This window comes from Primulina tabacum, chromosome 2, assembly GCF_025594145.1.
Source record: "Primulina tabacum isolate GXHZ01 chromosome 2, ASM2559414v2, whole genome shotgun sequence".
Lineage (NCBI taxonomy): Eukaryota > Viridiplantae > Streptophyta > Magnoliopsida > Lamiales > Gesneriaceae > Primulina > Primulina tabacum.
This window is the reverse complement of record NC_134551.1, coordinates 51,539,073-51,566,496: the sequence shown is the minus strand read 5'-3', so window position 1 is coordinate 51,566,496 and position 27,424 is coordinate 51,539,073. Positions and strand designations below refer to the sequence as shown.

The following is a 27,424-nucleotide window of genomic DNA, read 5'->3' as shown; positions in this document are numbered from 1 at the left end:
AGATTTAATGTATTTTAAAATAAGTAGATACAATGACAAATGTAAAATCTCAAGACCGCTTGGTGTGAAAGATAAAACATTTATCGAATATTCATATTTATTTTGTCTACTAAATATTATTGTCATTCACCTCATCTCGTCCAGGTCGAATCCATTAAATGGTGGCTAAATATTTTGAAAACTCGATGTACAAATTGTAAAAATAAAATTCATAAAAAGTAATAATCCAATTTCATTTGTAAAATGTAAATATTCAATTGAGTTTGGGTCAATGTCTAGGTTCAAATTTATTTAGACTATGGACATATAAAAGAAAATGTTTTGTTAAGAAATCTACCTATAATGGCCAAGGTACAGCCCAGGTCTATAACTTAATATCATCTCATTCACGAATCAAACAATGACTATGTCTTCATTCCATTTGTGCAGGTTCTTACCCTATTATATATATCTAAAATTTAAAAGTCGAGATTTTGATAGATCCATCAATTATTATACCATAAATATAATACATTATTCATTTATTTGGAAATAAAACATAGAGCACAACTTTAACATAAAAAAATTTCCATCAGTCGATTTTATAAATCAATTTTATGATTTATATATAAAAAATATTAAGAATATGGTGATACGAAGGAGGACAGGTACCTATTATGTTGTTCATGCTTCATTATCACTCCCTACCTGAGAGAGAATAGTTATAGCATGGCTGGCACACAACCCTAGACTCTATTTCTCCACGCCACTGAAAACGCCATTCCTCCGTTGTCGTCACCTCCCGATCCTTTAATTATCGTATGATTTTGTTTTGTTTTTTCTGGGTATTGAATTGAAAGTGATCCGTATATAATCATGTATATTGCCACTGGGACTTCTACGCTTCTGAGAAGAGCTTCCTCCCACGCTTCATCTTCCTCTTCGACTGCTTCTGCGGCTGGGAAAAGGCTTTTTAAGACCTTATCCAACAATCCCATTTCGAATTTTAATCATAGTGGTGGGAACTTTGGTTCTGGTGTGAGTCAATACTGCCGATCTTTCAGGTGTGTGCCAAGGTGGAGCCATGGTGACTGGAAATCGCCTATGAGTTTGACTTCTCAGATCAGAACGACTTCTATTGCTGATTCGTCAACTTTACTTCATCGCAAGATCGCTACGATGGGTTTGTGTTCTATTATTTGTGGTGTTATGTTCCAGTCATATGCAACGATTAAAGTTTCTGGGCTTAGTTTTGTATTCAGCTGCCGTTCGATGACATTCATTCTCTTGATTTTCAAGAATGTGATCAAATGGAACTCTTCGACATGTCATGTTACGTCGATCTAATGGCACCCGCCCCCTTATGTTAATAGGATGTAATAGACATTTAACAGAAGGTATGGCGGGAATTAGCTTTAAGTATCATAGAATCAGGCGCGGATAGTTATTAGCTATTCCGTTGGTTGAAATGATCAAGGGGATGAAAGTTACGTTTAACAAATTTACACGTACAGTTTAAATAATTGATTATTATTATTTTTCTTAATTCAACGCGAATATTTTAAACCTGTCCTCGTCTGCCATGGTAGGAGCGGTTATTTTTGACATTGACCTATGATTGGTTTATGTTTTTCTTCATATGTGATAGAAGTTGATTCTCATCGGGATTTTTAATTATGTTTGTTTTAGGGGTTGTACTGAATTCGGTTAATCTGTTCTATAACCACTTTTTCTTCTTCATTATTTTTGGTGGCATTTTTTTTCCACGGTTAGAAGTTGGGAGATTGAAGGATAGAGTTTCTAGTCTTGTTTAGTTGCAAAATCATTGAGATCACTTTCGTGTTTAGACCATGAATATTGGATAAATTAAATCTGATTGTCGAACTTGTTACATCAGGTAGATTTTAAATACTCGTACTTCTTCTTTTTTTAAAAAAAATACTCATACTTCTCCAATCACTTGATCCTCATTAAAAGCTCAATGCTAGAAAATTAATGAGCTTGGACTTTGGTTCAAAATCTTCCACGGGGAGCTTTAGCATTCTCGATTTTCCAAAATGTTTTTGGTTAAGGATGATTTTTAACTGCTGCTCATCATTTTTGGGTTTCAGCTGCCGAGAATGCTTTCAATGGAATCTTTACCAGTCTTCCCAAGCCTGGAGGTGGTGAATTTGGGAAGTACTATAGCCTGCCTGCCCTAAATGATCCAAGGATTGGTAATTATTTTTAATGTGGCATTGGTTTCCTATCTGTTAAAGCTTTTAGATTGGATTTCAAATCCTTCAAAGTTTTGTGTTGCTGTTATATTGAACTCAAAATTTTAGATGTTAAAGTATGATATATTTCTGTTTGGTGCTGTTCTTTTGCATTCTCAAAATCTTTACAATATCTGCTCGTTTTTTATAGCATATTTATGTTATTCTTTCAATGCTTTTTCTACATATTCAAAATGTTCACAGCTAATGTTTTCTTTGTATTATATCATTTATTGGGATTATTCTTATGCTGTAGATAAGCTTCCGTACTCCATCAGAATCCTTCTTGAATCAGCTATACGTAATTGTGATGGCTTCCAAGTTACAAAGGAGGATGTTGAGAAGATTATTGACTGGAAAAATACTTCCCCAAAGCTAGTTGAGATTCCTTTCAAACCTGCCCGTGTACTTCTCCAGGTACTGGTTTTAATTGCAGTATGTTGACTTCTATTATGACAACCATGCTGTTTCCATCTGATCTTGTTTGTTTTATTCCTAGGATTTCACCGGTGTACCTGCTGTGGTTGACCTTGCTTGTATGCGTGATGCGATGAACAAGATTGGCAGTGATTCAGACAAGATCAATCCATTGGTATGCACAATGTTGCACTGGTTTGTATTCTCTTTGGGTTACTAGATATTGGAATTCGTGCTCAGTAGATTTCTCCATACTGTATCTTTTTTTATTTCTGTGCACAGAAGTGATCCTAGCTCAACTGTTATCTAAAATTGGCTCGTAAGACATATATTTATAGTTGTCTTGTTCCCAAATGGATACTTTATAAGATTGCGCGTCCTCTTAACCTGTCTTGCTCTACCTGATAGTTGCTGACGAGAATATGTTGTGTTGACATGTGGACCTTGTATATCTATCTTGGGAATCCATCAGCCAAGGTTGTAGTTGGGGATTGTTTGGTCTGGACTTGGGCTAACTGTTATCCCTTTTATCCAGGAACATTTACCGTTGTTGTAGAATGGGAGCAGGCCTAACTAGTCCTTGTTTATGCAAATTTGTATTGCTGGAGTAGTTCTTATTCAAACAATATGAAACTGGAATTGGAGAAGTTTTAAAAAGATGTAGTTGAAATGATTCTCGTAAATTACATTGTGGTTCTAAACGAGAAAAATGTCATGCTAGAATCGTGCTAAGACATTTGATGGCCTCCTTGTCCATGGACTGAATTTTCTGCCCAAGTTCAATACTCTATTTGTTGGTTTCATTTTTAGTAAAATCATATTCTAGGCATTCTTTTTCCTGTGTTAATTTAGATAACTCTGGGTAATTTACTAATTTCAGACTATTTAGTTTGGAACAGTCCTTGTTAAATTAATATCACAACCCTCCTGTTGCTTGCTCACTGGTGTGTCCATCTACTATCACTATGGTTTCTGATTCCAATATCCTTGGTGCTTGCAGGTTCCTGTTGACCTTGTTATTGATCACTCTGTTCAAGTTGACGTTGCCAGGTCTGAAAATGCTGTTCAAGCAAATATGGAGCTTGAATTTCAGAGGAACAAGGAGAGATTTGCTTTCCTTAAGTGGGGATCTACTGCTTTCCACAATATGCTTGTTGTTCCACCAGGTTCTGGTATTGTGCACCAGGTATTATAGCATAAATATAATAGCATTAAGATTTAAGCAATTTGACGTCATTGAAATATCATATATCAGATGTTCCTCAACTTTTCATCTGTACAACCGTTTTCTCTTGTGGTAAAAAAGGATTTTAATAGAGGTCATGTTTTTCCTTTGTGATTTGAGTTGATTACAGACAAGTTAATGAGAGGTTGTTTCTTTGTTTAGGTCAATCTTGAATATCTTGGTCGAGTTGTCTTCAGCACTGAGGGCTTACTGTACCCTGATAGCGTGGTCGGGACTGATTCTCACACCACCATGATTGATGGTTTAGGAGTTGCTGGTTGGGGGGTTGGAGGTATTGAAGCAGAGGCTGCTATGCTTGGTCAGGTACTACCTGTAAAAAAATAGTGTAGAGTTTTAAAACTCAATAAAATACTAGTCTGTACTTTGTGGAAAATCGGTGCAAACTGTCGTGTTTTTCATGTCGTACTCCCATAAAAGTGGTACTTTATTGTAAAGTAACTACCCTTGTTAGTGTTTTTTGTCCCATCTATACTTTCTTCTTTAGCCCCATGTTTTTCAAAGGCCTCTCAATGTGCAAAATAAAGATTTTGGAAGTTTACCTTTGCATTAGCTTGAAGATGGGAATAAATATCGCTCTTCAGTTATGCTGAAACTTGTATTTAGTGCTTTCTGCAATGTGTGGCTAATGCTATTATATGTTTTTACAGCCTATGAGCATGGTATTACCCGGAGTTGTTGGATTCAAATTATCTGGGAAATTACTAAATGGTGTCACTGCGACTGACTTAGTTTTAACCGTCACACAAATGCTAAGGAAGCACGGTGTTGTTGGGAAATTTGTCGAATTCTATGGTAACTTTCATTCGTAATATTTGTTCCATCAGTGGATAAATTACGTGATTCCATGTGTAACTGTGTTCAGGTGAGGGTGTGGGTAAAATATCGTTAGCTGACAGAGCTACCATTGCAAACATGTCTCCGGAATATGGTGCTACAATGGGGTTCTTCCCCGTAGATCATGTAACTTTACAATACCTCAAGTTAACAGGGAGAAGCGATGAAACTGTAAGCATATTTTATTTTCATAAAATTATTAAGAAATGATTCTCCCATTCTGTTTCTCCATGTTTATATCAGCAAAAATCTCTTTTGTACATTCAGGTGGCAATGATAGAAGGTTATCTGCGTGCAAACAGGATGTTTGTGGATTACAATGAAGTAGGGCTTAGCATTGATCGAAAAGATTACTTGGTGCATTGTCAATTCTTGGTTTCATCTGACGTTGTATTTTATTTTTCTCTGCATGTCAGCCTCAACAAGAAAGAGTGTACTCGTCTTATTTAGAATTAGACTTGGCAGATGTTGAACCATGTATGTCAGGGCCAAAGAGGTTTGTGACAGGAGTTTTCTACTCACCCTCGGGTTTGAAGTTGCATATTTTGGGTATAGCTAATTGTAGCTTCTTACAGACCTCATGATCGGGTCCCTCTGAAAGAAATGAAAGCTGATTGGCATTCTTGTCTTGATAACAAAATTGGATTCAAGGTGAGGATTAAAAGGATTAAAATTTATTTGCTTTGAGTTAGTTGTTTTAGAAACTCAATAACTTTTTGAAAGCTGGAATCGACTTTTTTCCTATTTTTCTAAAGGTCACTCTTCACATTGATCTATTTATGGTTTGTGTTGTTGCTTGTTGGTGAATTGTGAGTTAAGCGCTCTATTCTGGCTTTGAAATAACATGAAAGAAGCCAATCCTGTCGAAATATCAAAAAGTCAGTGTGTCTATCTGACTGTGATGTAGGGTTTTGCTGTACCAAAGGAAGCACAAGAAAAGGTGGCAAAATTTTCATTCCATGGTCAGCCGGCAGAGCTTAAGCATGGTAGTGTTGTGATTGCGGCTATCACGAGCTGTACAAACACATCAAACCCTAGTGTCATGCTTGGGGCAGGCCTTGTCGCCAAAAAGGCTTGCGAGCTTGGTCTTCAGGTTCATAGTTTAATCACAAGATGAGCTGTTTATTCGATCAGGCACTTGTTTTGAATGCTAACCTCATGATGATAATCTAGGTAAAACCATGGGTGAAGACAAGCCTTGCTCCAGGCTCTGGAGTTGTTACGAAATACTTGCAGCAGAGGTATTGTCTGTTTCTTTATGTTTCAAGGCAAAAGTTGGTCAAATAATGCAATTAAGTATTGCTTCTCTGGATGTTGCAGCGGGCTACAAAAATATTTTAATCAGCAAGGCTTCAATATTGTGGGATATGGCTGCACAACATGCATTGGCAATTCTGGAGAACTGGATGAATCAGTTGGAGCTGCTATATCAGAAAACGGTAAGTTGAAATCCATGATACTCTCTTACTTGGTACTTATTGCATGTGAACTAATTTATCAAGATGTGGTTATGTTCTGCAGACATTGTTGCTGCAGCTGTTCTTTCTGGAAATCGCAACTTCGAGGGCCGTGTCCACCCATTGACTAGAGCAAACTACCTTGCTTCACCTCCTCTAGTGGTTGCATATGCCCTTGCTGGCACGGTTGGTGTTTGATTCAAACTCATTGCATCTATTTACGATTTGTGTAACCCTGTGACTAATAGAGTTCCTATTAACATCCAAGACTGGAGAAACGAAGATCAACCTCATATTTTGTCCAATATCGGAATAATAAACTGATTTCTCATCTGTATTCAACTTAAAAAAGACATGCAATTATACTTCCTACTTCCTAGCATCATGAGTTGGTTATAGGATTCTAATGATTAATACATGGTCATGGTATTGGGTTGACCTCCTGGCAGGTTGATATCGACTTTGACCGAGAGCCAATTGGTGTTGGCAAGGACGGGAAAGATGTATACTTCAAGGATATCTGGCCTTCAACTGAAGAAGTCGCTGAGGTATTTAAATATAATATTTGATCTTGAATTTTTTTGAAAACTGTGCTCCAGCCTTATGAAAGGATTGTCTTATAGGTGGTTCAGTCCAGTGTATTGCCTGAAATGTTCAAGAGTACATACGAGGCCATCACCGAGGGGAACCCCATGTGGAACCAGTTATCCTTGCCCACTTCAAAACTTTACTCGTGGGATCCAAGTTCTACTTACATCCATGAGCCGCCGTATTTCAAGAATATGACCATGGATCCTCCCGGCCCACATGGAGTAAAAGATGCCTACTGCTTACTGAACTTTGGAGATAGTATTACAACAGATCACATCTCGCCAGCTGGGAGCATCCACAAAGATAGCCCGGCAGCCAAGTTTCTCATTGAGCGTGGAGTTGATCGGAAGGATTTCAATTCCTATGGCAGTCGACGTGGTAATGATGAAATAATGGCTAGAGGGACTTTTGCAAATATTCGTATTGTTAACAAGTTATTGAATGGGGAAGTTGGACCAAAGACAATTCACGTTCCCACTGGGGAAAAGTTGTATGTTTTCGATGCTGCAATGGTAATATTTTCGGCCTTTTTAACATTAGACGTGGAAGATATTTTTTCTTTGATATTATATTATATCGATAATTACAAATCCTTGAGCTCTGCACTTGATTCTAATACATTTTGACAAAATCACAACTTTTCAGAGATACAAATCTGCCGGACAGGACACTGTAATTTTGGCTGGAGCAGAGTATGGAAGTGGAAGCTCTCGTGATTGGGCGGCCAAGGGACCCATGTTGTTGGTGAGTCTACCTTCTTCTGTGTCCTTGTGGTTCACGTTTTATTGTTCTCTTTCTTCACACTTCCCTGTGAGGAAACTGAGAAAAGGTCGTATAAAATAATCAAATCGACTAATGGACTATCATATATAACAGGGAGTCAAAGCTGTGATTGCTAAAAGTTTTGAAAGAATTCATAGAAGCAATCTTGTAGGGATGGGCATTATTCCCCTATGCTTCAAGCCTGGTGAGGACACGGACACATTAGGATTGACAGGGCAAGAACGTTACAATATCGATCTTCCTACCAACATATCTGAAATCCGCCCTGGCCAAGATGTCACTGTTTGTACTGACAATGGAAAACAGTTCACTTGCACCGTCCGTTTCGACACTGAGGTGACTCCCTCATACTGTCTTTCTTTTAAGTCTTCATTTTTTTACCAACTTTTAAAATCAGGTCTAAACTCTTCAAGAAAAGTTAACGTAAGTTGCAAGACAAAAAGCGAACTTAATGGGCAATGTGCGAGTTTGAAAGAAAGTTTGTATTTGCATGTTTTCAAAATGTGATTTTGATACACATGTAATTCATCTTTTAGGTTGAGTTAGCTTACTTCAACCATGGCGGCATCCTTCCATACGTGATCCGACAGCTCAGTAAGCAGTAAGGAAGCATGATCCATTAGGCACCAAGGGAGTTTTCATTACTTTCTTTTTAAAACTTTGAAAATAAATTTTATTTTTTTAGTATCCCTTTAACTAGAGTTTTTCATTACATTCTTGAGTAAAGAAAGGAAAAGGGCACGAGAAAAGTGAGTCGTCTTGTAATAAAAAGAATAATAATAGCGTAGATTAAAATTTTCTATGAAGAGAAAAGACAACCGTGTAGTTGTATTTGGGATGGCTACAAGGTTGTTATTTTATGCGGTCCATGTTGGAACTCATTTTCTGGTTATTGTTCTCCTCGATGTTGGTTATAAAGAGAGTTCGGCACCCTTTAGAAATTCTGAAATAGAGTGTTTGTTAATTTTTTTTTAGTAAATCTTCAGTTCATTTATAACGATCATATTTCGATAAAAAAATATCTCAATACAAATATATGACGAAAATTTTTAGTCAATTTGACATTAAAGTCCAAAATTTAAGACGATGTTTTTGATTCGAGACTGAAAACTAAACAAAAATCTCAACAAAATATTTTTTTTATTTTCATCTGCACTTTTGAATTTTTTCTTGTATAAATATAATATCAAAAAATTACTTAAAACCAAAAAATTTTTTCATATATACGCACGTGTAAAATGATGCTAGTGATATAAACACCTCCGAGGCCAGAACAAAAATTATGAAGACGTGTTTGGGAAGAGCACAAGACATGTTATAAATGTGAATTGACGCTATTGGCATTTCCAATAGGCTGTATCTTACCTTGTGACGTAATAACTTTTTTTTTTTTTGAATTTTTGTGTGATTACTTGATAAATGCTTTTTATTGAGGCTACATTTGGTTGTTTTGATTAGGTGAGTTTATTTTTTTAACCCGCCTAATCTCATTTTTGGTACGTTTTTTATTTAACCAAGTCAATCCTTCGTATGAATGATTAGCTTATATTAGGTGACTTAAAATAATCACTCCTCACCCCCTATGATTATTTATCTCACTCTTAATTCATCCTATTTTTTCAATTTTACCCTTCTCCTAAATCCAAACTCACCACCAATTCCCTTCACTGGGGTTGCCGGCCGACCGCTTGCCAGCCGACCGCCGACCACCGCTTCCTGCCACCACCGGTCGCCGTCGACGACAACCGCCGACCGACAAACTGCCGGTCGCCGACAACCGCCGACCGCCCAACTGCCGGCTGCCTGCCACCGCCCGTCGCCCGCCGCCTGCCATCGCCGACCGCCGACCACCGTCGACCGCCGCTGCCGACCACCCCCTCCACATGTCGGCCGACTGCCACCGCCGTCCAACCACCACTGCTGTCAACCGTCGCAAAAATGGAAGGGCAATTTTGTCAATTCATCAAAAGATTATATTTCTAATTCAATCGTTCTCTTAATCATTTCTCTCTTAATCATTTCATTATTTTATCCTCCAACCAAACGTAACATGAATGTTTTATGATTACAAGACTTTAAGGTGCAAAATTACGTAATAGGCTAGCCCAAAGTATAAGCTATTCTTGTCCACCACATAGTGCGAGTTCAGTATTGTGGGACAGGAGTTCACAAAGAGTGGTTGGGGATTTGTAACTATATTTGTAATTTGGGTCAGGGTTCATCAATCCTTGTCCAAATCAATCCTTGTCCAAATTCTGCCGTTGTGATATTGGTGGATCTCATTATTCTATTTGTATTATGTTAAAGGTGTAAATTCCCTGTGGAAACATAATTTTTGGGTAGCATCAATTGTCCCTTCTACTGTTATCTGGCTGCTAATGTGGCAAAATGATTGAAACACAATGAGATTTGTACTATTAACTATTGGTATAGCATCAAACCTTTGGTCCTGTAGAAGGATGTTCCAAAGGGATTTGCCACTGGCCATAGAATTTATCAACGGCTGTGCTCTAATTCTCAGAAAGTGGCGAGCTCCAAAGGATCCATGACAAATGGCTTTCACAAGCAGAATGCTCGAGTCAGACCAATGCGGTAGATGAAAACCGGCTCTCTCTCATGAGCTTCTGGGGCCTATTTTTTATGTGCGGCATGGCGTGCTTTACTGCATTAGACATCTTTTTTTGGAGGGTTTGTGTGCAATACATCAGATATAATACAGAGGAAGAGCAGCAGAATGTTGAGGAATGTGAAACTTCATGATGTTCTGGTAGGCGTGCCTTGCGAGCCTCTAGCTTCAAAGATTTGATGGCTTTTGTTGATAAGAAAGAGACTGAAATTAAGGAAATGTTCAGAAGAAAGAATGGAGATTCAAAGAGGCGTGCCAGCCAGAGTTTCGAGGAGCAAGCGTGGTTGATGTTGTTTCATTTTTCGACATCTCCATGTTCTTCTTATAATGCACATTTTGAATACTGATGGTAATTCTAGTTGATCTTATTGTTCCCTCCCTTCCGCTGAAGGATGAAATAGGGGGGATGGATTTCATTATATTGCAAATAGCAATTTATAATAACACTTAAAAGGAGGAAATATTTAAGAGAATATTTGGAAAATGTGTATTTCGTTTAACTTTCTTAAGATCTTGGAGTTTGATATTACTTTATCTGCATGTTAGCTATAACTTTTATGAGATATGAGTTAATTTTATTAGACGAATATCTTATTTGGGTCACCAATGAAAATTTATTATTTTTTATATCAAAATTATTACTTGAGTAAGTCACTTGTGAGACGGTCTCACGAATTTTTATATATGAGACGAGTCAGCCTTACTGATATTCACAATAAAAAGTAATACTCTTAGAATAAAAAGTAATACTTTATCATGGATGACCTAAATAATAGATCCGTCTCACAAAATACGACCCGTAAGACCGTCTCACATAAGTTTTTGCCTTATTACTTATTACTGTAAATATGAGTTTACCGTTGTAGGAATAAAGATATGTGACAAGAGACCTACTGCTTAAATGGCTCTGTTGTTCATGTTTCATATAAAGAGCGGTAGAACTATAAATATTGGGTCTTGTAGTTGCAGGGAGTTCATTGTTTTTATTCTTTTATTTTGACACTGTTTTATTTTTCCTCATCGTGCAAGCGTTGCTCTGCCAATACATCTGATCTCGGTCAGAAAATATTAATTTGGTTGACTTTTTTTCAAATAATTATTAGCTCATTAATTTTGTGTTTTTAGTGGTCGATGAGATGTTATCTTAAGATCATTAAAAAAAAAAAGAACCCTGCGCATAAAAATAAATATGATTTGTTATATATACATTATTAGAGGTAAAAGGCCTAGAGGGCAGGTTGAAACATACGTTTTTCATGGTTGTTTTTGTCACATGGAGCTTTGTTGGACCGGATCAGTTTGGCTTTTCCTGGTGTAAGTTAAAATATGATTTAAAAATAGGACTAATTTTTTTTTTAAATTACAACACACACGTGGGGAATCGACCACGAGAAGCCAGGTAATCTAATCTAGCAGGAGATGAGACCAGTGAGTTACAAGCTCGGTCTCAAAATAGGACTAAATTAATCCCCCAAAAGACATGTTTGGCAAGGTTCTCCACCAATACCATAGGTGATGTCATTTTCGATCATTCAATATGATGTTGACATAAATTACACTTACAAATCCAAAAAGGTCCAAGTCAAGACCCCAACTTGCGTTTTGATATTTCTCTAGTATCCCATCGACCATAATAATATTACTATTAACTCTTTGACCAAGTCAAGATCTTTCTATTCACGATAGTGAGTGATCCTATTCGGTTTTCTTGGGGTGTATTCAATCTATATATTTAATGATTTTTATTAATTTTTTTAAACAATAGATTTTTGAGGATTAGAGTATGTCTTAAATGGATTGCTTAGTTCTGTTTATGATTCTTTCTTGAACATTGCTTCAAAATAAATTTCTAAAAATTACTAGTAGCTTTGTTAAAACTTTCGATATTTCGTCTACAACATATTCCATGGCAATAATCATGGAAAAAACATAGACCAAAGTCAAAACTTTAATTATTGCAAAAAGTAATATCTATTAATCTAGAAATATCCCAGTGTGAAGTACTATTTACCATACATGAAGGAAGAAAATCGAGAAAAAAATACCACTTAGTTTTTAAGTGTCATCTATCTCTAAAGTCGAACATTAAAAATTAGAAAGTACGTATCATAAAGCATATATACTATGATCTCTACAAGCTCATTACTAGGTTCTGTAAGATGTGTTTGATGTTTGTTTTTATAATATCAACTTAATCCATAATCGAGCCAATACTAAAAGTTTGAGTCATTTTTTTTCGACATACGTTATTAATGAAATGGTACAATAATAATTTTCTGTTTTATTGTATAACGTGGTATTTACCACTTTCATATCGAACATGACACACTTTGAAATTGGTGATCGTGTTGTGTTCATTGTCAAGTTGAAAAATCAGACAATGAGACTTTATAGAACTAGCTAGTGACGCTGGTGTTGTTTGCTCTATCTCCGTTTTAGTAGATCACGTGTTCATGCTAATAACAAGTCATATAGAAATAACGAGGGGCCAAGTCAACGTTTGTCCGTATCAGTGTGAAACTATTCTAGTATTTTTTTTCTCACTACTTTGAAACATAAACCAAATAAACTTATTGTCTCTACTGATGTGAAATTATTGGAGTGTATAAATCAAAGAAAATTGCTGTTGGTAGGATTCATTAGAACCTCTTGTTTTCAATGATTACCAAGATCATTTTGATCCCGTCTTCTTCCGGTTTACAAAAGACGCCTTCTTCACCAATAAATACCTGCATGTTATCAAAATAATCCTTGGTTTATTGGAAAATGAAGGCCCGTATAAATGGGAGGAGTTCTTTTGTGTTGTTGATTTCTTGGATTTTGGTGCCCTTTGGAATCTATTGTCTGGCTGGAAATCCCACAGTGGTTTCTGATGGGAAAAGAGTGTTGAATATTGGAGCTTTGTTCACTTTGAATTCAGCTATGGGGCGGTCGGTGAGGCCAGCCCTTGTTGCTGCAATCGAAGATATCAAGTCTGATGCAAGCATACTGCAGGATACAGAGCTCAATCTCATCTTTCAGGATACTAACTGCAGTGCATTTCTTGGAACTGTTGAAGGTATTGGTTCTCTGTTTTTCTGAGATTTATTTGTATGGAGATTTGCTTGCTTGTTTTGAGTATTTCAAGATTGAATATACATATATTTTGTTCTTTTTACTTGATGTTTTCTTGTTTTATATGGGATCGTGATTATAATATTTGGCCGTTCAAATGTCACTAACATAATCCAGTCTTGACCACCAATTGGATATTATGTAAATTACAAAATTCGAAGTTAAATTATAACATTGACTATTGTGATATGTTAGCTTGGTTCAACTGTTGCGCCTCTGTGCTCAAGCTCTTATCAATCTGTTATCAATCTTATAATTTTGCGAAAAATAAAAATATTTTTTAATGTTATAATAGTTTGAAAAATATGATATTCAATATATGTAATTGAATACACTTAAGGAATAAATTTTGATAATCAAGAAGAATTATTGTGGTTAATTAGTACTTAACATCATAACATGGACCATTGAAGATAATAATTTTGAAACTTAAAAAGTAAGTTATTGTGGAGTTATTTTTCAGTTGTTAACAATGGAAAATGAGGAACATGACAGGGCACTCTTACTCATGCAGCTATACAGCTGATGGGGAGAAAAGTAGTTGCTGCAATAGGTCCACAGTCCTCCGGGATAGTTCATGCGATCGGAAGCGTCGTTAGCGAACTTCACATACCACTTTTGTCATTTGGTGCCACGGACCCGAGTCTTTCTGCTCTACAATACCCCTACTTTCTTCGTACTACTATAAGTGATTCTTTCCAAATGTATGCCGTTGCTGATCTTGTGGAATATTTTGGTTGGAAAGAAGTAATTGCAATCTATGTCGATGATGATTATGGTAGAAATGGGATTTCTGTGTTAGACGACGCACTTGCGAAAAAGCGTTCCAGGATTTCTTACAAGGCTGCATTGCCTCCAGGAGCTTCAAGAAGTGACTTGGACAAATTGTTGGGAGGAGTAAACATGTTGGAATCACGGGTTTTTGTCGTACATGTGAATCCGGATTCAGGTCTCAATATCTTTTCAGTAGCTAAGGAACTCCAAATGATGGGCAATGGTTACGTTTGGATTGCTACTGATTGGCTTCCATGTTTTCTAGATTCTGCAGAAGCCATTGATCCTGGCACAACCAGTCTTTTGCAGGGAGTAATAGCTTTTCGCCACCACACTCTCGATTCTGATCTCAAAAAAAGATTTACTTCTCAATGGCGCAACTTAAAGAATATACGTTCCTTAAAGTTTAATTCCTACGCGCTGTATGCCTATGATTCTTTGTGGTTATTAGCCCGATCACTCGATGTCTTCTTGAAAAGTGGTGGAACTTTGAGTTTTTCTGATGATCCAAGTTTGCTTCGCAATAATGATAGTGTCCTCCGTTCAACATCCCTCCAAATTTTTGATCAAGGTGCTCAGTTGCTCCAAATTCTTGCTGCGACCAACTTTACTGGTGTAACAGGACAAATTGAGTTTGATTTGGAGAGGGACTTGATTCATCCGGCATTTGATGTTCTTAACATTGGTGGAAGCGGAATTCGGAGGCTTGGTTATTGGTCAAATTACTCCGGTCTTTCTATTGTTCCTCCAGAAAATCTGTACACAAAACCACCAAACACTTCCACCAGTAATCAACAACTTTATCCTGCCATTTGGCCTGGTGAAACTACAACAAAGCCTCGGGGATGGGTGTTTCCAAATAACGGGAATCCTTTACGAATCGCAGTGCCTTATAGGGTTGCTTATACCGAATTTTTAACAAAAGATAATGGAGCTTTAGGGGTCAAAGGATATTGCATTGATGTATTTGAAGCTGCAATTCAGTTGTTGCCGTATCCTGTTCCTCACCGATATATCTTGTACGGTGACGGTCAAAGAAATCCGTCATATAAAGATCTTGTTAATGACGTTGCACAAAACGTAAGTACTCTCACAAGTTAATCAAAAGTTCAGGCAATTTGCCAATTTTCTGCTGCATATTGTACAACAAATCGAAACATCTTTAAACTTGAAACTGCTGTTTGAACTTTATTATGGTTTATAATCCTTTTTGGCATGGAAAGTTGAAACTTATTTTCGGGACCTTTCACAGAAATATGATGCAGCTGTGGGGGACGTGACTATTACGACAAATAGAACAAGGATTGTAGACTTTACACAGCCTTACATGGAATCCGGGCTCGTCGTAGTTTCTCCAGTTAAGGAGAATAAATCTAGTCCGTGGTCTTTCCTCCTGCCATTTACTTGGAAAATGTGGGCTGTGTCTGCGGTTTTTTTTCTTTTTGTGGGATCAGTTATTTGGATTCTCGAACATCGGACAAATACTGAGTTCCGTGGTACTCCTCGTCAACAACTTGTTACCATCCTTTGGTTAGTATTTCTAGGAAACCTTCAGTATATAAAGCTGTATATAAAACTCATCGAAATCGACGCTATCTTTTATTCTGTTGACGATGAAAGATTTGGCTATCAAAACTTTGTTGATACCCTGCAACTGTGCATGAATTACAAAAATAAATTGTTGCACATGCTTAAATATTCGCTTATTTGGATATTTAGGTAGTACTATTTAATTTTTCATAGGATTGTTACTAAATAGTGTTTCGTCTTTCAGGTTTAGTTTCTCAACAATGTTTTCTTCCCACAGTAAGAACGTTACAGTTCTCTCTCTTTCAAATCAGTGCTGATTTTCTTATTCGTGCTTGAACTTACCAGTGCTCTAACTTTGATTGAAATGGACTCAATACAAGCAGGAGAAAACACAGTAAGCACATTGGGACGATTGGTGCTGCTCTTCTGGCTCTTTGTAGTGTTAATAATCAATTCAAGCTATACCGCCAGTTTGACATCAATACTCACAGTACGGCAGCTTTCAATGGGAATTCAAGGAATCGACTCCCTGATCTCAAGTTCCGATCCTATAGGAGTTCAGGATGGGTCTTTTGCATATAGATATCTTACTGATCAGTTAAACATAGCAGAGTCGAGGCTCCGAATACTGAAAAAACAAGACGACTATGTTAATTTCCTTCAACGAGGTCCAACCGGGGGTGGAGTTGCTGCTATTGTTGATGAGCTTGCTTACGTTGAGCTATTTTTGTCCTACACAAAGTGCACATTCTCTATTGTGGGGCAGGAATTCACAAAAAGTGGCTGGGGATTTGTAAGTATATGTATATTTTGAATTTGAAGTTATCGTTCATTAATCCTTGTCCAAACACTGGCATCGTGATCATGTTGAAATAGCAAATTCCCAATGAGAAACGTAGCTGTTGGGTAGCATTAGTTCCCCCTTCTATCCTGTTTGGCTGCTTAATGGCAAAAAGGTCGAAAAATCGACGCTTAGCTTGCTGTATACTTTATAAGATTCGAGTTTAACTATTAGCATCAACAATAGTTGGTATATCGACCAGACCAATGATATCAAAACCAAGATCACGGTTTCTGTTCCCAACATAGGTTGCTAGTCAGGGCAAGTGTTGGGAGAACAATTGATCGGCTAGCATTAATTGCCCCGGCATCCTGTGTAGCTATCTATATGGACAAAAACGTGGTGCTGAAGCTCATGGATAGTTTAGAATATTTATTTGTACCACTGCCACCAACTGTAATAAATGTTTATCATTAAGCCTCGATCCTTCAAAAGTGTTTGACTAGCCCTTGTTCTTAAATATTAGGTTCTTGATCTATGTATATATGTAGAAGCCATTTTAACTTCACCTTATGAATGATCTCCACAGGCATTCCAGAGGGACTCACCATTGACAGTAGATTTATCAACGGCTATACTCCAACTCTCAGAAAGCGGCGAACTCCAAAGAATCCATGACAAATGGTTCCCGCGAACAGAATGCGCGAGTCTAATCAAACAGGAGGATGACAACCGGCTCTCTCTCAAGAGCTTCTGGGGCCTGTTTCTTATATGCGCTGTTGTTTGCTTTGTTGCATTAACCGTGTATTTTTTGAGGGTTTGTCTGCAATTCAACAGATATAATGCAGAGGGAGAGCAGCAGGATGTTGAAGGAACTGAACTTTCGAGTTCTGTTAGGCGTACCTTCTTAGCCTCTAGCTTCAAAGATTTGATTAATTTTTTCGATAAGAAAGAGGGCGAAACTAATGAAATGACTGAGAGAAATAATGGAGATTCCAAGAGGCGCGCCAGTCTGAGTTCCGATGAGCAAGCGTAGTTGATATGGTTTTGTTTCGACAATTCTTGATGATGTATATCTCCAATACAGATGACAATTCTAGTTGATGTAATTGTTTTGTCCCGGCTGTTCGCAGGATGACATAGGAGGGATGAATTTCATCATGCTGAGCGAATAGCAATTTATACGACATAAAGCGGTAATTTTTCAGTGATATCATTTGGAAAAGGTTGATTATTTGTAGTGATCTTGGAGTTTGATACTGTTTTATCTTCATGTAAGGTTCAGCTGCTCTGCTATTCATCTTTCATCGAGAGTCTATGCACATTAGATTAAGGCAAAACTGAAAATTTTGTCGACAAGCTATAGGAGTTGTTAATTTTGATTCTTCACTTTATACTGTTTTTGGTCGTGCAAGCATTGTTCTGCCAATGGTTTGAAATTGTTCATTTAGTTATTTTTTCTTACCTCAATACGCTTATTGTTCGTGGAATCTTTGCACGAGAATCAAATTCTGAACCTGAAAATCAAAGTACTACGAAGAAACTCCAAACCAGCCATGGCATAATCCAAATTTACAGTTTAAAGCCGAAAAGTATAAAAAAAAAGTGTTCTAACGAATAATTTTCACAACGAAACACACATAAAATAGGGAGCAGTGACTAAAATTAAAATTCCCGTCTAAGAAAGAGTTACTGGTTCTATTCTATACACAAATATAGCCAAGTCCAAGCACTCAATTACGCAGACTAAGATACAGTTACCAGTGTACAAATGGCAAAAAAAAAAAAAGCCATATTTTCAGAAGATCTGGTATATTCAAAAGTTCATAGCATAGCATTAAGGCTTGATAAATGAATTAACCAAATTCACATGAACTCGAGCGTACAAAAGATAACCAAATTCCCGACTCAAAGTAACTACAGATTGCAAGCGCTGTGATAGGAATATAGTCCATCATGTGTACTTATTCCTTCAAAAAGAGATTGTACATTACTTAGGAATCACTCTCCTAAACAGCTGGAATTACTACAATGCATATCGAGAAATGAACTCCTGATTTGGTCTACTCGAGTTTCACTTCTCGTGTAGGGGGCTCTAGTTCCAAGTAGTAGAAAGGCTGCGTAGGTTCTTCCCTGTATATCAGTAGAATATCATTCAATTGTCAGATGAGGCAAGGGCATTGCTTCTTCTCAAAGTCTAGGATAAATTAAAGTTTTATCTCGATCATACCCAGGTTGGGACCTCATGCACTGCCAAAATAGCTTGAAAGGCCCAGGAACAGTTTTGAAAGGGTTACCTTCAAAACACGCCTACAAAATGCAGAGTTACAAAATGGAAATTCAAAACATTTAACTAGTTCCTACAGCCAATGTAAGTAAATCATTCACGGCGACTTTTAAACCTTGAATATGATATCAACACTATTCTGTTCTCCATATAAGATGAAAAGTTTCAGAAACAGACGAGGTATTACAGTAATCTTGCAAAACTATGATCATAGAACTGAAGGAAACACGAGTGTTTGTCTTTGAATAAAGATCCAATAACTACTTGCGACTAAGTTAATATTAATGCATTGATTTTCCATGCATAGCTTAAAGAATTAAGCTCGACATAACTTCGTTCAGTTGTCAATTTACACCCTTCAATCTGGTTGGCCCGAAAAAGTTCTTGTATAATATATCTTTTCATACCAAAACTTATTTCCATACAGAAATTTCCACCATGCCATGGATGCCAAGGCAAATAGCCTTGCGTTATAAAGAGTACCATCATGTGTGTGTGCGCGCGCGCGCAAGCCGCACACGGGAAAATTCGTATGCATAGATTTTTAACCTAATTAATTATTTTTAAAATCTTTATGTACGAATGATAATTGACAGATTATTTAGTTATTTTAGAATCAACTAAAAAAATAGGTTCTTATAATAATTTTAATTGAATGAAAAAGAGGTCATTTTTGTCTGTCTACTAAAATAATCAGTTTAGTTAATCTAAGAAATTGGTGCATTATGATGTAATACACACACACACACATCATTAAGACATCATTTAATGCAAATGATAAGATATTAATTAATTAATTATATTTCTTTCATCCAATGTTCGTCTCAAGTTATACAAAGAATTATAGTTGTAAACCATTATATTATCCATATATATGATCCTTCATCATCTCATAATTTGAACCATCGGTGTCATGAGAGTATAACAAATCTCGATGACCTGTACCATATCTTCTAAGATCCCATTTTAAAATGAAAAGAGCCCCAAAATCAGTAACAGTTTCGAGCATCAAAATTTGTAGCTCAAGAGATAATCAAGAACATAATTATCACAAATCCTCCACCCCAAACATGAAAAAATTAACCAGAAAAGAAAGAAGCAAGTTGAAGCACCATGTCAAATCATTAACATCTTGTCATAGAATTTACACTATAGCATAGTAAACAGAAATCAAAACATTGATTTCGGAAAAAAATTCGTACCTGAATGACATCTTCAGCACGGTCATTGCAACGGTGTGCTTTAGGTTGCCTGTGCTCTCCCTCAGGCATTCCCCATGGACTCTCCCTTCTGGGCACCGGCCTTTCACTCATTTCTGCTGCTCCTACTCAAATTTAAGGCTCTGAGTAGCTAGATGAATTGAGGATTTCGCAAATACAAAGCGGTAAACAAGCACTTATTTTATTTTAATTTTCAAAATTGTGACAATTCAAAACCACACCTAATGCTGTCACTAAAGTGCGAAACCACCCCATCATATTTGACGATATCAAGGGACTCATTTAGGCTCTGATTATATATTAAAAATTAAAATTTTAATGTTTAAATATCAGAATATTTGTTTTTTTATTTAAAATAAAACTCACAGAGCCCAATTTTTTTTATCTAATATTATATTTTACAAATTTGGTGAATTAATAAATTTCTTTATGCTAAAAAGCTAAAAAATTGACTTGAAACAACAAACTTTATTAACTTGAAATTAATAACTTTGTGATCACATACATTAGTATTAGAGGTTAGCATTCGGGTTAACAACAAACAGACCAAACCAAAAAAAAATTCTATCAAATAGAAAGGACCAAATTTTCGTAGAAAACCAATCAAATCGAACCAAATGAAAATCGATTATTTCGGTCTATAACCAAATTTTCCGAAAAAGAACATAAAAAAGAAAGAAAATAGAAATCATATGGACTTAAATACAATGCAAAAACTGCAGCTTTCTGTAAAGAATCATGCATTTTTAGGAGGACATATGCTTGAACTCTACAAAGTAATTGACTTTAAGCATCAGTCGCGTTGAAACTGTAATTAGAGTGTTCTTGACTTGATTATGAAACTATCAGCCTACAGGGTAGCAACAAGGCCGCGGTCTATGGTGTTTGCCCTCATCTTATCTTTCAATGTTAATATTGTTTGTTGTAATATGAACTTCTCCCCCCACGTCTTAGCATTAACTGGAACTCTTCCACTTTTTTGATGAACTACTTCCTTAAAACCGACCCAGCCCAAGATGGTACTCAAGAAAAGCTCACTGCCAAAAAACGGTTTTTTTTTAAGAAGCCGACATGAATTCACCATCCTAAACCTCCTGCCTTTCTCTCAAGATCAAGATACAATTCCTCTTGTTTACTTACAGAAACTTAAATCTCTCAAAATCAGAAAACAAAAATTGAATCTTTATTAGACCAGGGGCGACAGACACCAAAGGGTGAAAAGTCAGTGGCTTGACGCTAGGATTTGGCTAGAATATTCATGAGCATAATGAGTATTGAGCGGAAAGAAAAGAGCCTTCCCCGTACCTCTGGTGTAAGATCCTCGCGATGCTTCGATTCGCCTGATTCAAAAGCTAGGGCAACTGAAGAAAATTCCGACGATGCTATCGATGTAAGATTCTCGCGATGCGGCAGCTATCAAGATTCGACTTTGGTTTTCTGCGATTCGCCAGATTCGAAAGCCAGGGGATACTGAAAAAGGCGGATGGGCCAATAACCAAAGCCCAATCCACAAAGACACAGGTGCGTAGATGCAAATAGTGCAAAATAAAAGGACTGATTTGTAAACTGGAAGGCTTGCCTTTCAAAGAAATCCCGCACAGTAAATATCATCATCAGATTCAGATCCTTCATCTTCCAAGAAATACAAGGAACAAGAAAGATTTTGAATCTGAAGAAATATTCATCGCCGACTGAATAATGGGCGCATTCTGCAAGCTTATAGATGCAACACTCTTCATTTTCTTCCTCATAATAGCCATTGTGGCGCCACTTATCGATGCCCAAACATGCCTTCCTCAACACCTATTCCCATCCTTTTTGGTGGAGCTGAAGAGCTGGTATGCTACCGAATATGGAGATTATTTGGTTTCAGAGAAACCCCATTTCTTCGTAGGGATTGTTTGGCTTGAGCTTCTCTTCCAGTGGCCTCTCTCGATTGCCTGTTTGTACGGCATTGTGGCTGGAAGATCTTGGTTGAACACCACCTGTTTGATTTATGGGGTCTCCGTTTTCACTTCAATGGTACAGTTTCGAAATTAGTTCTTCGTGTTGTTTGTTCGTCATTTTGTTGTGCAAGTGTAAATGTTCTTATTGTTACTTTGTTGGAATTGTTCGACTTTGGTGGGGCGTGAAGTAAATGCTGAAATATATCTTATTTCGCAGTTTGGGTCCCTGATTGTGTGGATTAGGAATTTAAGATCACCAGATTGAAGGCAAAAAAAGTTCAAGTTTTACGTATATCATTTCCAAATGTTTGCTGCATCAAATTGCCACTCGACTAAATTCATGGTTTCATCATTGATTAGATTACAGTTACTTGGATGCATTATTAAAGAAAACAATCAAATGTGACTGTTTGGCGTGCATAAGTATTTCAGCCATGGGCGGGAATCTACGCCAAACTCGTAAGCTAATTGATTATCTACTATAAGATCACAAGCAAACATTTGATCTTGTATTTGGCGATTCTTTGTTAAACTTTTTTTTTTAATTATTCTGTTGTAAATGTGTGGCATTTATTAATGGGCTGTGATTTATCATGGATTTGTTTGACGGGGCACCAGCTACAACAGAAGCTGTGTACTTTTTCTTGATGGAAGTTGGTGTATTTCTTCATTCATCACTTTGTTTGGCTGATGGAATTGTACGGTTTGGCACGAATGATTATCTATTTTCTTGATCCCATTTGGAGTAGTTCCTTAAATCTTTGGTGGTTCTTTTATTCTATTCATGTGTGAACATGATCTCTTGCAAGGTTGAAACAAATCTTGGGTGCGATCTAGTATCACTTGAACATGAATAGTTTTATCTTTAAGTAGATTTTTGATACAATAGTCGCTAAAGCTTATATGCATGAATTGACACACACACACACACACACACAGGCATACCTAGGTTTTAAATTTGAATTGATACACCTTTGAAGGTTTGGGTTGGTCTCCCTTTGCTTGGTATTTTCTAACCGCTATCCAAAAGTTTTGTAGCCTCCATTCGATCAAATCATGTATTTTGTCGAAATCACATCACTAAACAGTATTTCTACATAAATCTGATTTTGGACAATTATTTTAACGGATTTCCGAACGATCTAATACCACGAAGTTGAGGCTTATATCACCTTTTCTTATTTGCAAATTTGTTAAAGTTATAATGACATAAATTACTATATTAAGATTAGAACTCCAGTAGTTTGTAAACTGAGATTTGCGGATTATTTACCATGCAATGTGGCTAGGTCATACAGAATTTTTTTATCCCTTTAGTCGTGCTTGTGGCGGACATGATGAAACCTTTTCCAAGGCTTCTATGCGCAAATTTTACAAATTCTTCTTGCTTATTTGGATTTAAATATGTTTATAGTCCATGAAGTTCATTAATAAAAAAATGATAATATTTTTCTGATCACAGAACCAGATTTAGAAATTTTTACACCTTTCTCGCCTCACTCGTGTTTGGATTCAGGTCACTATACTATCTGAGATGACATTGTCAAATCGAGCATCTGATAAACTGATGATGATGTATTTCCCATTTCTGGGGTTCGGTCTTTTAGCTATCTTGCGAGGTCTGACTGACAGGACGGTGAAGAGCATGACAATCGGTAAGAGACCTGCGATAAATAAAAAAAAGAGAGCTTGAAATCAAGCCATGAGGCATCTCCAGTAAGTGACTCAGAGCCCTTCGGTTTAGTTAACGACCAGATTTTCTCAACGAGTTTCTGTATCAGCATTTGAAACTAACTTTAGGTCCACAAATCTGAGTTTCAGAATGAGAATTTCTTTCGTTCTTTTCTTGTAAACTTAGTCGTCAAATCTTCTGTATTGTTTGAAATTGAACGTTGTGGCAAAGTGTTTGGTATCTCTGCCAGATTACTTTGTTGGGACCAGAAAGGTTTGAGTTACTTTGTTGCTATTTTGTCATAGCAATTTGCTTGTACGTGATAATCTCTCGATCGTATGAGTCCTACCAATATAGCCTATATGTATGTCTATGCACACACACACGTAGGATATATATCTATTATATATATATATATATATATCATATATAAAGATTGAGGCTCTTAACTGTACGAATTTGCGACGTAACAAGTTTTTACGAAAATATTCAAACACTTTGGTAGTTGTCTCACATCGGTTGGATAAAATACCTGAGAGTTGTATATATGGTCTTGGACAATCCTTCCCCCTTGAGCTAGCTTTTGGGGTTGAGTTAGGTCTAAGTTTCAATCTTAATATGGTATCAGAGCTCAGATTTTATCGTTATGTGTTGGACTGTCCATAGTTGAATCACACGTTATGCTCATAATTGGGTAATTTATAAACTTCACGCTTTAAATGTTCACTTCATGGGCGTGAGGGGTGTGTTAGTTGTCTCACATCGGTTGAATTAAATGTTCATCGGTCGGTTCGGTTCGGTTTTAGGTTTTTTATTTCGGTTTTTTCGGTTTTCGGTTTTGGAAATATATAATCCGATATCCGAACCATTTTTCTTCGGTTCGGTTCGGTTCGGTTTTCTACCAAAACGGTTCGGTTATTTCGGTCGGTTAATTCGGTTTGGGTATAATTATTTAAATTAATAATATAAATATATTATAAAATATAATATGTTAACTTTTCCTCAGTAAAATATTTAAACATAAGGTCTAAATTAGTTAAACAAACAACAATCAACTAAAAATTGTTCAAAATAGTTTTTCATTCACTAAATATCATACAAAATATATAATATAAATAAAAATATAAAAAATTATAAATTTAATGAAATTTCGGTTTTTTCGTTTTTGACATATATAATCCGAAATCGAACCAAATAAACTTCGGTTTTAACATTTATATCCGAATTACAAAATTCGGATTTCGGTTCGGTTTGGTGTTCGGATTTTTCGATTTGGATTTTCGATTTTTTCGGTTTTATCCGAAGTTTGAACATCCCTATGTAACAAGTGTCGATCATTCGTATCATCAATCACAGATTCGTATAAGTAATAATCAGTACGTCGCTTGTCCATCATTCACATCAGAAATCACAGATTCAAGTAAATAATAATCACAAACGTAATACGTGTCCATCATTCAAAGAAGAAATCAGATGTCTCTCGACCCGACGACAGCGAGAGCACTACCCCACTGCACGGTGACGGCCTCACATGATACTACCCCTGTGTAGGATCGCAGTTGCCAGAAATCACACGGTAATGTTCATTGAATATGCAATTATTCGGTCTTTATTTTTTATTATTATTATCAGAATAGAATGATCGATCAATCGGCAAATTCGAGCCACGAATATAAAGCATATATTGACAAAAGGAAAACAATCTCACCAACTAATAATAAACTAATAAATAAACGTGTAATTGATGGCTGTGAAATGCAACATATGCCTATGTTTACAGTACATTTTGAAATAGGTATTTTATGTGACGAACTCACGAATCTTTATACGTAACAAGGGTTAATCCTACCGATATTCACAATAAAATGTAACACTTTTAGCATAAAAAGTAATATTTTTTCATGGATATCCAAATAAGATATCCTGTCTCACAAAATACGATCCGTGAAACCGTCTCACACAAATTCTTGCTTACATTTTGTTGCAAAATTGAAGTCAAGTTTTCATATATAAATATAGAATTCGATGGAGAAATTTGCAAGCCTAATCAAGGAGGCAAGATTTTACCTTTTCATAAAGGTAAAATCCTGCAATATAATCTATCTCACAAAAATTTATTAACCAAAAATTAATATTTGACTCTTGCATGGATTGGATTTATAATTTAATATATATGTCTTCAGACAACCAAGAACTCATGGTGTATTTGGAGAAATTTTAGGAAAAATATCAGACATAACTATACACAAAAACTCTTGTAAGACGGGCTTATTGGTTAATTTTGTGAGATAAATCTTCTATTCGAATCATCCGTGAAAAATTATTATATTTTTTTATTGTAAATATGGAAAGCATTGACCTGTCTTATGAACAAAGATCAGTGAGACATTTCATCTTAACAAAGAGTGTTTGCATCTTTAAAAAAATTACGAAGAATTATTTTAGAGGCGACAAAAACTACATAAATTATAGAGTTGGTTTTAGCCACTCGATGAGATATTTAGTTTATGAAATGAAATTAAAAAAAAAAATCAAATACTGTTGCAAGAGAAATGAAAAGGCGATTTGATGAACGCCTACCGTCAATTGCCTCTTCCTAAAAGATATATACCGACAAACTGAAGGTGTGTGGTTTTGTAAAAAGGGCTCAATCTTGAGCATGGTCTTGTTGGTGGGAATGGGATACCAACTAGTGTTGCAAGTACGAATATTCGACGGACCGAAATTAACGATGGATCCGATATGCATTTATATCAATAGCAGTTTCTGGTGAGACGGTCTCGCGAATTTTTATTTGTGAGATGAGTCAATCTTACCGATATTCACAATAAAAAATAATACTCTTAGCATAAAAAGTGATTATTTTACCCAAATAAGAGATATGTCTCACAAAATACGATCCGATCCGTGAGATCGTCCCACACAAGTTTTTGCCTTATATCAAATACTAGTTTTAAGGTTTTTGAAAAAATTAAACATATACTATTATAAATCGTGATTTTTTTGGGTCAATTCAAATCCATAATCTTATTCGAAAGTTGATTTACTTGGCTTTCTTTTATAGAATTAATGTATGGATTTCTATAAATAAAAACTTTATTTCCCAATATATATATATATTATATTATATTCACCAAATTCGAGGAAACATATGTGCATGCATGAAAAGGACATGAACGAGTGTAATAAATGATCAAGATATTGGCATCGATAATTCAAAACTGTGACAACTATTTGAGTGTTGGTATTCAATATCAATTCACGCACATCGAGAAATTAAATTCATATTATTTAATCTTATTTCCATCCCTTGACTGACTGACGATGTTGGATTTTTGTAGATTTTAATATTCTACGTAGGTCAAAACTTTTATTAGTGCTATAAACTTTTCTCGTTAAAAGAGACGTATGAATTCGATTTTAGTTTAAGTGATTTTTTATATAATTATTTTTCACTGAAAACCATGGAAATTTTTTTCACGATGTACACAATTTTTATTTATTCAACGTTTTCGATTAAAAACAATCTCTTTCAATAGTTTTTAAATTTCAAAACACGTCACACACTTTAAATTTCAAATTGAATATGTCGCATCATTAACTCAACATATTTTTTTTATAAGTTTAAATTAATAATAGAAAATATCTTCCTCAGAAAATACAATATTGTCATGCATCGAGACCGAGGTTAGTCGACACCTACGTTATTCAACAATCACATAATTGCTAAATAACAAGTCTTGTAGTGCAGTATAAATCAAAACCAGTTTATGAACTCTGATAAAAATCTACGGAAGCATTTATAACTTGAATTAAAAACTCACAAGAACATATTATTAATTAAAATTCTTCATGCGTCCATTAATAGCCCCAAAACCGGTGTCTGGTTTTTCTTTCTCTATTTCTTTTTCT

The 27,424-nt window shown here is 36.0% G+C and overlaps 4 protein-coding genes across 11 annotated transcripts; 3 read left to right on the top strand and 1 right to left on the bottom strand.

Moving 5' to 3' along the window:
• Positions 1 to 675: 675 nt before the first annotated feature.
• On the top strand, positions 676 to 8,238 carry LOC142536768 (aconitate hydratase, cytoplasmic). The gene is made up of 20 exons (XM_075642098.1): positions 676 to 1,162; positions 2,091 to 2,195; positions 2,491 to 2,651; positions 2,734 to 2,826; positions 3,652 to 3,837; positions 4,039 to 4,200; positions 4,545 to 4,689; positions 4,760 to 4,902; positions 4,999 to 5,055; positions 5,148 to 5,227; positions 5,307 to 5,382; positions 5,639 to 5,824; positions 5,905 to 5,972; positions 6,052 to 6,170; positions 6,253 to 6,374; positions 6,638 to 6,736; positions 6,812 to 7,291; positions 7,425 to 7,523; positions 7,656 to 7,898; positions 8,099 to 8,238. Exons 1-20 carry the CDS (start codon positions 856 to 858, stop codon positions 8,165 to 8,167), a joined length of 3,000 nt encoding a protein of 999 aa, XP_075498213.1. The 5' UTR covers positions 676 to 855; the 3' UTR covers positions 8,168 to 8,238.
• A 4,514-nt stretch (positions 8,239 to 12,752) lies between these two features.
• LOC142536767 (glutamate receptor 3.5-like) lies at positions 12,753 to 17,857 on the top strand. Of its 3 annotated transcripts, none has more exons than XM_075642097.1 (6): positions 12,753 to 13,246; positions 13,817 to 15,156; positions 15,329 to 15,606; positions 15,851 to 15,882; positions 15,990 to 16,409; positions 16,977 to 17,296. In XM_075642097.1, the coding sequence occupies exons 1-6, from the start codon at positions 12,955 to 12,957 to the stop codon at positions 17,063 to 17,065; spliced, it is 2,451 nt and encodes an 816-aa protein (XP_075498212.1). In that variant the 5' UTR covers positions 12,753 to 12,954; the 3' UTR covers positions 17,066 to 17,296. The 3 variants fall into 3 exon arrangements, with proteins under 3 accessions (XP_075498212.1, XP_075498210.1, XP_075498211.1); XM_075642095.1 differs by having other exon boundaries at positions 12,756 to 13,246; positions 15,990 to 16,399; positions 16,977 to 17,857; XM_075642096.1 differs by having other exon boundaries at positions 12,947 to 13,246; positions 13,798 to 15,156; positions 15,990 to 16,399; positions 16,977 to 17,857.
• A 343-nt stretch (positions 17,858 to 18,200) lies between these two features.
• LOC142536766 (uncharacterized) lies at positions 18,201 to 21,420 on the bottom strand. 6 transcript variants are annotated; one of them, XM_075642089.1, is made up of 4 exons: positions 21,200 to 21,420; positions 19,877 to 19,998; positions 18,618 to 18,697; positions 18,201 to 18,520 (listed from the first exon to the last, which is right to left on the bottom strand). In XM_075642089.1, the coding sequence occupies exons 2-4, from the start codon at positions 19,985 to 19,987 to the stop codon at positions 18,451 to 18,453; spliced, it is 261 nt and encodes an 86-aa protein (XP_075498204.1). In that variant the 5' UTR covers positions 19,988 to 19,998; positions 21,200 to 21,420; the 3' UTR covers positions 18,201 to 18,450. The 6 variants fall into 6 exon arrangements, with proteins under 6 accessions (XP_075498204.1, XP_075498207.1, XP_075498208.1 ...); XM_075642092.1 differs by having other exon boundaries at positions 19,877 to 20,016; positions 21,200 to 21,400; XM_075642093.1 differs by having other exon boundaries at positions 19,877 to 20,024; positions 21,200 to 21,366.
• A 20-nt stretch (positions 21,421 to 21,440) lies between these two features.
• LOC142536765 (uncharacterized) lies at positions 21,441 to 23,806 on the top strand. Its single transcript, XM_075642088.1, has 2 exons — positions 21,441 to 21,916; positions 23,357 to 23,806. Exons 1-2 carry the CDS (start codon positions 21,593 to 21,595, stop codon positions 23,531 to 23,533), a joined length of 501 nt encoding a protein of 166 aa, XP_075498203.1. The 5' UTR covers positions 21,441 to 21,592; the 3' UTR covers positions 23,534 to 23,806.
• The last annotated feature ends 3,618 nt before the right edge of the window (positions 23,807 to 27,424 follow it).